The sequence below is a fragment of the Macaca fascicularis genome, chromosome 1 (assembly GCF_037993035.2).
Source record: "Macaca fascicularis isolate 582-1 chromosome 1, T2T-MFA8v1.1".
Classification (NCBI taxonomy): domain Eukaryota; kingdom Metazoa; phylum Chordata; class Mammalia; order Primates; family Cercopithecidae; genus Macaca; species Macaca fascicularis.
Genome location: NC_088375.1, coordinates 58791187 through 58803756, shown reverse-complemented (window position 1 = coordinate 58803756; position 12570 = coordinate 58791187). Strand labels below are relative to the sequence as shown.

Below are 12570 nucleotides of genomic sequence, written 5' to 3'. Positions count from 1 at the left end.
TCATTCAACAAACATGTACGGAGCATGTTTTCCATACATGAGCCAGGGCCTCTGCTAGAGCTGAGGGCCTTACAAGCCAAATCCTCCCAGAGGGCAGGGAACAGGCTATGAGAGAAACAGCAGCGTGAAGCTCCCAGAGGACCTTCGGGGGTAACAGGTCTTGTCGGTCCCTGTCCTGGAGGGATGGGAGGGATGGGAGTATTTATTGTGTCTGGCCACTCTGCCAGCTGCATGTGGCCTTCTCCCCCTGGCCCAGCTGAGGGCTGTCCACCTCCTGCCCCCCAGCCCCTTCCTCTGCCAGGCTTGGGTCCCCAGAATCCCCTGAGGGCAGAGTCTGTGTCTGCCTCATCCCTTCGTCTGGCCCCCTGCCCAGGGGCTAGTGCAGAGGAGGCCCACCAGACACGCTCCCTGAAGGAATGAATGAGCCGCTGCCCTTCCTCTGGCTTCCACGTCCCTTCCAGACAAGCAAGAGCAATTGCCTGTCAACACCCAATTCTCACCATGCTTTAGTCTGTCATTAAAAGACCCCCCAGCTCCTGCCTTCCAGGAAGTCCTAGAAGCATAACACTGCCAATTGGCATTTGATGTTGCATTTGACTCCGTGGAAGCTTGCCACGTGCATTCCACGTTATAGCAGAGAGTCAAGCTTTGCTTCCCATAGTAAATTGTGCATTTGATGTTAAGTGCCCAGGATCTGCCCAGCGGCAGCTCTATCCACTCCCTGCTTACCCCCCAGTACCACCTGCCTCACCTTCACCCTCTGCTCCAGCAACTACAAAAAGGGCATGTGGTAGGAACAGCGCAGACCTGTGCGGCAGGGGCAGTGGGGGGCAAGGTCCAGCTGTGTCTTTAGCTAGTGCTGTGTCCTTGGCCGAGGCAGTTTCCCTATCTGAGTCTTTGAAGGAACTGCACCAGAATCCGTGGATCTCAAGCCTGATTTAGCCTCCTTAAGACCTAGCCACCCTGCTCGGCATGGTGGCTCACGCCTGTAATCCCAACACTTTGGGAAGCCGAGGTGGGCAGATCACTTGAGGTTGGCAGTTCAAAACCAGCCTGGCCAACATGGTGAAACCCCTTCTCACTAAAAATACAAAAATTAGCTGGGCATGATGGCACATACCTGTAACCCAGGTACTCAGGAGGCTGAGGCAGGAGAATTGCTTGAATCGGGGAGGCGGAGATTGCAGTGAGCCGAGATCATACCACTGCACTCTTGCCTAAGTGACAGAGCGAACTTAAAAAAAAAAAAAAAGACCTAGGTATCCACTACTTTCATTCAAACATGTTGTTCAGGGGTCCAATCTGTGACACAGATAAAAGGAGCAAGTGCTCTGGCCAAAGTCAGTGCAGAGGAGCACAGAGCCCCCCTACCCAGGCCTTGGGCTAGGACATGGGACCCTGCTTGACTTTGAGACAAGTTGAGTCATCAGAGCCCAGCTGGGCTCCAACTCTGCGGCTCCTGCCCCACTGGCAGGAGGATGGTGGTGGGAGGTGGGCAGCCCCTCCTCCTCGTTCCATAATGGGAGACCGAAGAAGGCCTCCTGCAGCAGTACGGGATGTGAGGGGCTCAGCTCCCCGATGGAGGGGCAGGGGCAGAGCTGCACTCATGTACATCCCCTCAGCCCATCAGGGGCACTCAGTAAATGCCCCTCTGAGGCACTGCCTTCTCAGTCTTGGCAGCATCTAGGCTGGGTGGGAAAGCCCTGGGCGAGCTGTGGGAATGAACGATGGTGAAGAAAGGAGACTGCTCTGGGGCCCTGCCCCAAGGGCGAGTTCATGCCTCTGAGAGGAAGAGATCCTTTTTCCAGATGCTTGCCTTCCCTCCCCGCTTCCACTGTTCACTCCCAGAGCCCACTTTTCTATCCTGTTTCCATGACAACATACCTCCCTCCCTCCCTCCCTCTTTCTCCTGGCTGCAGGGGAAGTTCTTCAGGTGCACCGACTTGTCCAAGATGACAGAGGAGGAGTGCAGGTACACGGGGCAGGGAGCACGGCGGGATGGTGACAGGGCAGGGAGCACTGTGGGACAGTCACAGGGCAGGGAGCACAGCGAGATGGTCACGGGGCAGGGAGCACTGTGGGATGGTCACGGGGCAGGGAGCACGGTGGGATGGTCACGATGCAGGGAGTACTGCGGGACAGTCACGGGGCAGGGAGCACGGCGGGATGGTCACGGGGCAGGGAGCACTGTGGGACAGTCACGGGGCAGGGAGAACGGCAGAATGGTCATGGGGCAGGGAGCACTGTGGGACAGTCACGGGGCAGGGAGAGTGGCGGGATAGTCACGGGCAGAGAGCGTGGCAGGATGGTCATGGGGCAGGGAGCACTGCAGGACAGTCACGGGGCAGGGAGAGCAGTGGGACAGTCACTGGCAGAGAGCGCGGCGGGAGGGTCACAGGGCAGGGAGCCCTGTGGGACGGTCACAGGGCAGGGAGCACCGTCGGACAGTCATGGGGCACGGAGAACTGCGGGACAGTCACGGGGCAGGGGATTGTGTGTTGGTGGATGATGGCCCTTCAAGCTGGAAACTGGGGAAGCTCAGCCTTTAGGCCTAAGAGGGATGCTCACAGAGGCCCCTTTCCTCGGGCTTGCCCAGCGATGTCCCCTCGGGTCCCAGATCCAGACCTTCATTTCTCCTGCACACCCCCCACCCAGGGCCCAGAGGATGTGGGTGGGGCAAGGCAGCCCAGCCGTGCCCTGTGGAGTGACTGGGCCTCACTGCCACAGGGGCTACTACTACGTGTACAAGGACGGGGACCCCATGCAGATAGAGCTGCGTCACCGTGAGTGGGTACACAGCGACTTCCACTTCGACAATGTGCTCTCAGCCATGATGTCCCTCTTCACGGTCTCCACCTTCGAGGGATGGCCTCAGTGAGTGGGGGCTGGGGCCTAGGTCCCTCATGGGCGTGGTCAGGTAGCACCAGGCAGCCAGCCTGCCGTTCTGCAGCCACCATGGTGCTACTGCTATCTGTGACAAACCCACCAACTCTCTGATGGTTTGATGGTATGTTGACTGGTCACTCCAAAGTAGGCCTGACCAGGGGACTCTGACAAAATGTACTCAGTCCCCCATAGGTGTATGCCTCTCTGCCCACAGGGCAGATTGTTAATACTGATTGACTAGGGATAGATGGAGCAACCTCTGGAAAGGCAGGGCCATTCCAGGGTTGGGTCTGGTCTTTCCTGGCCCCGTCCTAACTCCTGTCCCATAACTTGACTGTTGAGAAGGCTCCCTTGGCTCGCCACAGCCAGTGGGATAAGGCCCATCCTTCCCAGCCTGACTCTCTGCCTTGTCACCCCGCCCAGCCTGTCCTCTCTTCTCTGCCCACCCCCAGGCTGCTGTACAAGGCCATAGACTCCAATGAGGAGGATGTGGGTCCCATCTACAACAACCGTGTGGAGATGGCCATCTTCTTCATCATCTACATCATCCTCATTGCTTTCTTCATGATGAACATCTTCGTGGGCTTCGTCATTGTCACCTTCCAGGAGCAGGGAGAGACTGAGTACAAGAACTGTGAGCTGGACAAGAACCAGGTGCCTGGGCCACCTGCCAGAGGTGGAGGGCAGAGCTCCAGCAGACCTCCTGCTGGCCCGAGCCCTAGGTCCAGCCAGGGAAGAGAGGCCTAAGGGTGACCCCAGAACCGCATTTGATGCCAAGTCCTGGCCTCCATGCACCCTACCCTATCTCCAGCCTGAAGCAATACAAGTTGGTAGAGTGGGTCTTCTCGTGGAACCTCATGATGCCCAGAGAAAGGAAGCCCTTCAGACCCCCAGGCTAGTCTAGAGCACCCATGGGAATGGGCTGTGATAACTCAAGGGGAACCCAAGAGCCCAACAAGATTCTTCCCCTAAACAGTGCAGAGTCCTCAGCCACAGCCTCTGGCCACAGCTGCTCCTGACTTGCCCGTCAAGCCCATGGATGTGGGTGTGGAGAGGGAGGGAGGGGCCTCTTGGTGCTGACCTGTCCTGTTGTGTGTGTTGCAGCGCCAATGTGTACAGTATGCCCTGAAGGCCCGCCCACTGAGGTGCTACATTCCCAAAAACCCATACCAGTACCAGGTGTGGTACGTTGTCACCTCCTCCTACTTTGAATACCTGATGTTTGCCCTTATCATGCTCAACACCATCTGCCTTGGCATGCAGGTAAGGGCTCCCCAGGAGACAAATGTCTGATCAGATTGGGACCTGGGCCTTGGGTAGGGCAGGGTGAGTAGGGCAGGATAGCCCGGATTCCCCCCAGCAGACATGTTCTGTGTACTGTGTGCTGAGGCGCTACATGGAATACAGAAGTGAACTGCACCCAGGCCTTGACACCAGGCACTTATGGCTTATTAAGGAGGTAATTCGAGCATAAAAATAGTATGGTAATTCTGCAAACAGGAGATAGCTATCACAGAAGGAAGAGAAAGTGTGGGAAGTAGAAAGTGCTTTCTCTGTTTTTCTTCTGCTGTTGCAAATCTGGATGGTTGAGTTGGCTGGAATCTTGGCTCTGGTCCCAAGAAAAATGGATTTAGTATTTGCAAAACAGGTGTCTCTCTTGAGAGTTGAGCACCGTTTATAGACAATATCATAATTAGCAGCATCGTTATCAAGCCTTGGTTAAGCATCTGATTCCTTAAGCCCTGTATAAATAGGATGGTGCAGCTAGGCTTCCTGCTCGTAAAAGCCCGAGACACACCCAATGATAAGAACACACACTGCAGGCCGGGCGCGGTGGCTCACGCCTGTAATCCCAGCACTTTGGAAGCCCGAGGCGGGCAGATCACGAGGTCAGGATATCGAGACCATCCTGGCCAACATAGTGAAACCCCATCTCTATTAAAAATACAAAAAATTAGCCGGGCGTGGTGGCGGGTGCCTGTAGTCCCAGCTACTCAGGAGGCTGAGGCGGGAGAATGGCGGGAACCCAGGAGGCGGAGCTTGCAGTGAGCCCAGATCACGTCACTGCACTCCAGCCCGGGCGACAGAGCGAGACTCTGCCTCAAAAAAAAAAAAAAAAAAGAACACACACTGCTAGGTCATGATGATACGGAAAGACAATCATTGAGCCAGGAGGCCCAGGTCGCAGAGGATCATCAGCACTGCCTTGTGTTTGGGGCCAAGTCAGGAAGCAGAATTGGACAGTCCTGCCGAGGCAGGGCAGGGTGGAGGCAGTCATCGGATCCTCCCAAACTACCTGGAAGGTTTTGTGGAAGAGGTAGAATTTCATCCACTTTCTAATAAAACGGTCAGAGATCTCTGGGAAAACTTACAAGGAAGTAGATTTAAGGAGGGTCATAGTGGTGGGTGACAGGGGCCTCACCATCGTGCCTCCCCATCACTGGGGGTGGTGTGCAGACACAGTAAGCTTGGTGAGCTCTCGGTTTCCCACTAGTAGACAGTGATAACACGGACTGTGGAACCCAGGGGTCTTCTTTCCTAGTCCTGTACCCAAATTACTAAACAGAACCTGTCACAGAGCCCTGCCTGGACGACCTCCCATGCTGGTCCTCCCAGATCTGATATGTAAACAAGCTCTGGCCCTGCAGCCCTGCATGTAAATGAACACACTTGACAGGACTTGGAATTGGAGCCCCTCCCCTCCTGTGTTTACCTCTTTTGTGGTGGGGGGGTAGGAGGAGGATGTTCATAAAATTTGGTGGAACTCAGGGGATTGCCAAAGCAGCTTCTAGTTTTCTGAGCTAAAACAAGGTGAGCAGGGGGCCCAAGAAAGGGTTGGGGCCTGCCCAGGAAGAGGCAGGGGCTCTGGGAATGCGATCTACAGGGTGGGCAAACCCAGCCCCCCTGACCCACTGTTCCTGTGTCCCCTCCACAGCACTACAACCAGTCAGAGCAGATGAACCACATTTCAGACATCCTCAATGTGGCCTTCACTATCATCTTCACCCTGGAGATGATCCTTAAGCTCATGGCCTTCAAGGCCAGGGTAAGTGTGGGGGCTGCAGGGCCAGTTGAGAAGCTGGGGCTGGGGGGGTGGGGCCTTCCAGTGGAACATCCACCCCATCCCTCATCCTATCAGGGCCCCTTTGCCCAGCACTTCTGCTCCCAACTTGCTCCTTTGCCCACTTCCACCTTCAGACACAGGGCAGGCAAATCTTCATGCAGCCAAAATTGACTGATGACAGAAAGACTCTGGGTGCCTCTTCCTTTGAGCTTCTCTTACATTCTCGCCTGCCCCGAAGTTTCTGAAGAACAGGCCCAGGGCTGGGGGAAAATCTTGCCTTGTCTCTTTGATTCTCAAGGCCATTCCCATGGTTCCCAGCACAGCCCTGTCAGTTCTGCACTGTCAAGCCCCAGACAGGATGTTCAGTGGGGTTCAGGGGATGAAAGATATCTCTATCTGGACCAGGACCCCAAATCCTGAGATCTCAACAATTCTCCCCTCCCCCCCCACTACTTTCTGCTCTGGAAGAGGGGAAATAAAGAGCAAAGGGAAGAGGAGGGTTGGAGTGGGGGAGCCCACTGGAGCACCAGTAGGGAGGTGGAGTCAGAGCACCCCACCTTGACCTGACCCGCAGCTCCACATTAACTCGAGTGGGACATTGTCCTCTGCTAGCAGCCAGAGATCCTTTCTCCCAAAGCTCACCCCCTCACTCTTCCATCCTTTTCCCTCCCAGGGTTACTTTGGAGACCCCTGGAATGTGTTTGACTTCCTGATTGTCATTGGCAGCATCATTGATGTCATCCTCAGCGAGATCGACGTGAGTATCAGGCAGGCAGAGCCATCACTAGCGTGGGTCCAAGAGCATGTGTTCAGTCCACAGATATTTGTGGGTTGCCCACTGTGTGTGCAACATGGAACCCCAGGGATTAAAAAGATGGAATGACAAGTCGTGGCTTCTCCCCTCAAGGGACTATCATCCTGCTGGGCGAAGAGATAACTCAGATACCAGGGAGACACCATGGGTGTACCTACTACACTATCAAAGGCAAGAGCTGTAATGGAAAGGAAAGTCATCTCTGAGTGGGGTGGTCAGAGAAGGCTTCATGGAGGTGGTGCCATCTGCCTGAAGGAAAGGGAGGTGGTGACTGGAGTTGGAGAGGAGAACAAGCACCTCAGGCAGGGCTATTGTAGGAGAGGCACAGAGCAGGAAATGCAAAGAAGGTTCAGGGCATGCTGAGTGGTCCAATTTATCGGAAGCATAAGAACATGCAGACACGAGAACGGAGAGGGCGAGGCTGGAGAGCTAAGCGGTGAGAGGGGGCTTCAGCTTTATGGAGCAGGCAGTGGAAAGTCACTAAAGGTCTTTAAACAGGGCAGTGGGAGGATTAGAGTCCTACTTCTTTTTTAAAAATATGTTTTTGGAATATGCAGATGGGGTCTCACCATGTTGCCCAGGCCGGTCTCCAATTCCTGGGCTCAAGTGCTCCACCTGCCTCAGCCTCCCAAAGTGCTGGGATTACAGGTGTGAGCCACCACGCTGAGCCCTTAGAGCTCTGCTTCTAAAAAGCTAGCCTGGAGGTGAGCGACAGGAAGTCAGAATGACTAAAATTAAGAGACCCGGTTAGAAGACTCACTCATTTATTTCTCAAATATGTACTGGGCACCTCCTGTGTGCCAGGCTAGGTTCTTGCTGCTGAGATACAGCAGTGAACAAAATTATGGAACAAACTGGCAATAAATAAATCAATCCCTAATATGACAGGTATGACAAATACATAGTATTATACAGAAACATAAAGGGAAATAGGGGCTTAGAGTGGAAGAGCATGGGAGGGTGGTGTCCATATGACACTGTAGCAGAGACCTGAAGAAAGCAAGGGCATGAGCCATGCCAGAACGGGGGCCAGAGTGCTGGCAGAACAGGAGGCCAGTGCAAAGGCCCTGCAGCAGGATGGTACTTGCTGAGTTGGAGGAAGAGCAGGAGGCCCTTGTAGCTGGAGGAGAGAGTGGTGGAGATGAGGTGAGAGAGTGGTGGAGATGAGGTAGGAGAGAGAAGGCAGGGGCCAAATCATCTAGGCCCTTGAAGGCCACGGTTACCATCTTGGATTTTATTCTGAGGGAGACGAGAGCCCTTTGGAGGGTTTAAGTGAGAACAGACTTTAGTTCTAAAACAATCACTGTGGCTGCTGTGTTGTGAACAAGCTAAACTGCAGGGGACACGAGGGCTGAGCCAGTGAGAGCAGTCAGGCGGTTCCCACAGTGATCCAGGTGAGAGGCGATGGGGGCCGGGGCTGGCTGTGGAGGCCGTGAGAAGGGATCCATGTCCGGATCTATTTTGAAGGTTGAGCTGATAGGAAGGCTCCCAGGATCTGGACCAAGGGGATGAGGCCTTGGCGGTGGAATGAGAAACAGCAGCAGGACCTGCCTTGTGAGGGGGATGAAAGGAGCAGGGAGGCAGTTCCAGCTGGAGAGGTCCACATTCAAGGTCTTAGAAGCGGAACCCTCCAGAGGCTGCCTTGCCGTGGGTCTGCAGCTGCAGGTTGCTGCAACGATGGAGGGCGGAGACTATCCGAGAGTCAGAGGCCAAAATCAAAAAACAGTTGCCCAAGTGGCATCCTAGGAGGGACACAGGGGAAGAGAGAAAAGATGAGCATTCTTCTTTCTGAGCCAGGGTGGGATGTCAGAAAGCTGGCTGGCCTGGCCATGAGGGATCCCAGCAGGGGACTGGCCCTAAAGCTAGGGGCTCAGCCATGCATAGGGCTTTCTTCTGAACTGCCCACTGCTCAACGGAAAGCCCTTTGGCTGTGCCAGCCTGTGGGGTGAACCTTAGGGTGAGTTGGGGATGGGGTGGAAAGATGAGCACTGGAGATGCCTGAGGTGGGGTGTGGGTGAGAGGAACAGCTGAGGAAAAGTCTGGAGTCTCTGAGGAAGGAGCCCTCAGCTGAGGCTGAGCTCTGGCAGGGAGTGGGGACTTGGCTGTCACACCAGCTGTCTGATGTGCTAGGGGAGGACCAGGGTGGGAATCCTGTTCACTCTCCATGCACAGAACAGTGACAGACAACCCCATCTGCTCAGATCCCCTGGGGGCGCTGAGCTAGTGAGGGCCAGGGTGGGCTCTGAGCAAAACCAATGCGCGCGTGTGTGTGTGTGTGTGTCTCTGTGTGTGTGTTGTGTATTTCCATCCACACTCAGTTTTTGCTGGGAAATAGTATCCCAAAAGGCTCCATGGTTTGACAGCAGCACTTCTCACCAGCACAGCCAGAGCCGAGAAATCTAAACAGCCAAAATAAACAGCCCAAGCTAAAAATAGTTACTTGTTAAAATCTGAGGTCTGTGTAGGGGAAGCCTGGATATATCAAAACGGTGTCTTTGGTGGTGGAGGCCAGGAGGGTGTCACTGGTTTTTATTTGATTTTTAGCAGATGTCCCTTACCAGTAGTGTCTGCTTAAAGTCACGTGAAGGTTGATTTACATACCTGATGTACAAACCAGGGAAAGGGCTAGGGGAGCACATTGGTTAGAACTTTCTGCAAGGACAGAAATGGTCTGCCCTGTCCAATAGAGTAGCCTCTAGCCACACATGTCTACTTGTCACTGGAAAAGTGGCTAGGGGAACTGAGGAACCGATTTCTGGTTTTATTCAATTTTCATTGTAATTCAAATAGTCACATGTGACTAGTGGCTACCATATTGGATAGCACAGGTATAGAACACTGGTCATCATCCTTGCTTGCATATGAGAATCACCTGGGGTGTCTTTAAACTTCTGAAGCCAGGTCCCATCCCCTAGAAGCTGACTTAATTGACCTAAGCGGAGACCCAGCAAAGACATGTGAATTTTTTGAGTTCTTCAGGTGATTCTGACATGCATCCAGGGTTGAGAACCAGTAGTCCAGGGAAAATCTGCCCCAAACGGTGTTGTTTAATGGGAAGACCAGTATGCCAGGGATCAGTCTACCTGTGGATAATTGGAAGATAAAACAATGACTCCTTTTGACCCAGGGCTCCAGAACAAGGGTGTCACATGAAGTGTGGCCCAAGGGAATAAATAGGAAGAAATTGCTCCCACACACCTCCCCACCTGCTCTTCAAAAGCCTGACTACTGAGATAGCAGCCTTGGTCCCAGATCCAGTCCGGGGCAGAGAAACATCTGCTGTGGGGATCTCAGACTCCCCCGGAGGAGTGTGCCCCTGGGAGATGGGACTTCCACAGGGGCCTGGACCCTGGCCTCAGGGCACTACAGATGTGAATCCATTTACAATGAGCAGGCATTTTCCAACGCGCCCTTGTTAGGGACATCCCCAGCATTACATAATCCAAACACATAAGAGAAACCCAAACCCTTGCCACCGGTAGCTGCATTTCCAAAATGAGAAGGGACCTGTCTGTGTCCAGCCTTCCCTCCCCTTCTTATTTTCTCGTCCCTGCCTCTTGCCTCACAGTTCCCACAGAGCTTCAGTCCTCACTCCCACCCACCCCGCCCCTGATTGACAGCCACGTGGGGTCTTTAGCCCCTGCCTCTGTCTTTTTCTCTTTAACTCTTCTGTGTGTCTGTCCTTTCTGACACGTCTCTTCACCTCCCTCCCACGTGTCCCTCCTCCTCTCTCTCCTCTCCTTCCCCTCCCCTCGTCTCTTTTCTCCACAGACTTTCCTGGCCTCCAGCGGGGGACTGTATTGCCTGGGTGGAGGCTGCGGGAACGTTGTAATTTCAGGCTGCACGAGCCTGCCCGGCACGCTCACCAGCTCCTGCCCTGCCACTTGCATGCATGGGCCTGGCTGCGTGGATTGCATGGGGTGGATCAGCACTCAGGGCTCCCTCCCCAGGGCAGGCCCGCTGAGGACCCAGGCTAGGCTCGGGTGGGGGCAGAGGCTCTGCAGTCAAGTGTGCATGGATATAGCAGCTTCCTCAGAGCCCTGGGAGATGGAGTGTGGGTTCTCTCTGGCATCATCTACGCAGATGGAAACACAGTCCAGAGAGAACTGTGACCGCTGGCAAAGGACCTTAGTGACAGTTCATTGGGCACAAGGCCTTTGAGGACACAGGAAGCAGAGCAGGGACAGCTCTCCCCTTCCAGAGTAATTCGTGTGTCTAAGGCTGGCACAAGATTAGAGGCTTGCCTGGCTTAGAACAGCCGCGTGTGGGGTGGGAGTGATGGGGAGTAGCCACATTGAGTTTATGGCAATAGAGCAGCCAAGCTTTGGGAAATCTTTGCACTGGGAGGATGCTGGGGAGGGGCCCTAGGAGGGCCACCAGGGTCCTTGACTCTGTGGCAGCTTGAGAAGATAGTGAAATGTGCAGGAGGTCAGAGAGGGCAGGCAGTGGGCCTGGGTGCAGCCACACCCCGGGGCAAATCCCTGCCACTGCTCCCAAGTGTGGGCTTCACCACACTGCCTGGTGCCCCACGTCCTCTTCCCTGCCTCCCAGCTGAACAGCCCCAGAGCCCTGCGCCCGAGGATGGTCCCGAACTAGTGGACAGCAGGGGCCAGAGGTGGGGCTGGAGCCTTCCACAAACATCTCCCCAACACACACAGTGCACCTCCCTCCCCGCCCTGCCCCTTACCCCTCTGAGGTGCTGCCCCCAGACTGACCTCTGGGGCTGCTGCCCCGCAGGACCCAGATGAGAGTGCCCGCATCTCCAGTGCCTTCTTCCGCCTGTTCCGTGTCATGAGGCTGATCAAGCTGCTGAGCCGGGCAGAGGGAGTGCGCACCCTCCTGTGGACGTTCATCAAGTCCTTCCAGGTGCAACAGGGACCCTAGAAACTGCACGTACCTGGGGAGGCCACTAGGGACATCTGCCTCAGCCCAGGGTGGGCCCCAGGGGAGCCCGGGGCAGGGCAAAGCCTGGGGAGCTAACAGAGGGCAGGGCTGCAGACACACAGTGGAGCCCTAAGACACTGACTGGTGCTCCCGCCCGCCCTGCAGGCCCTACCCTACGTGGCTCTGCTCATCGTCATGCTCTTCTTCATCTACGCTGTCATCGGCATGCAGGTGAGAGGCAGGCGGGCCCAGGCCAAAGCATGAATCTTGGCCAGGTTAGAGGGGCCATCAGTGGACCCTGAGGAGCCTGAGCAGCACACGGGCTGGACCCTCTGCCCTCCCTGCCTTGCTCATGAGAAAGAAGGAGGGGCAACCTCCCTGATCGTGGATGGCTGGAGTGTGAGATGCTTGGATGCCATCCAGGAGAAACCTGGGCATGTGGGTGGAGAGCAGGGGCCAAGCTGTGTCTCTAAGGCCCGACTAGAGGCCTGGGTGGCCTCTGTCTACCCTCCCCTGAGAGCCCTTCCCCCACACATTGACTCGCCAGGTCTGCTTGCTGCTGGGAAAACGGGTCTACCCTCCTACTTTTCTTTGGCTTGCTGGGAAGAACTTTACCTGACCTAGAAAATAATCCCATTTTTTTGGCTTCAGGTCTGATGTGGCCTGTAATGAATGGAATTTTGGGGAAGTAGGGGCGAAAGTGGGGGTCAGGCAAGAGACGCAGTGGGGTATAAGCTGAGGGGACACTTGAATCTAGGTTCCACAGTCAGGGCCCTTTGTGACTTGCAGATGTTTGGGAAGATCGCCTTGGTGGATGGGACCCAAATAAACCGGAACAACAACTTCCAGACCTTCCCACAAGCTGTGCTGCTGCTCTTCAGGCACGTGTCTCCCACCGCCCCCACCCCCACCCCACTGACCA

General features: G+C 55.1%; 1 protein-coding gene across 2 annotated transcripts in view; it reads left to right on the top strand.

The window, feature by feature from the left end:
- CACNA1S (calcium voltage-gated channel subunit alpha1 S) overlaps positions 1-12570 on the top strand; it is a 74504-nt gene that overhangs the window by 49232 nt on the left and 12702 nt on the right. The window contains exons 23-32 of one of the 2 annotated variants that reach the window (XM_005540371.4): positions 1920-1972; positions 2728-2874; positions 3339-3540; positions 3991-4149; positions 5822-5932; positions 6624-6707; positions 10536-10592; positions 11502-11630; positions 11814-11879; positions 12438-12529. In XM_005540371.4, the coding sequence (XP_005540428.3) occupies positions 1920-1972; positions 2728-2874; positions 3339-3540; positions 3991-4149; positions 5822-5932; positions 6624-6707; positions 10536-10592; positions 11502-11630; positions 11814-11879; positions 12438-12529 (1100 nt within the window). The remainder of the gene's footprint in view (positions 1-1919; positions 1973-2727; positions 2875-3338; positions 3541-3990; positions 4150-5821; positions 5933-6623; positions 6708-10535; positions 10593-11501; positions 11631-11813; positions 11880-12437; positions 12530-12570) is intronic. The other variant, XM_045394692.2, reaches the window with a different exon arrangement.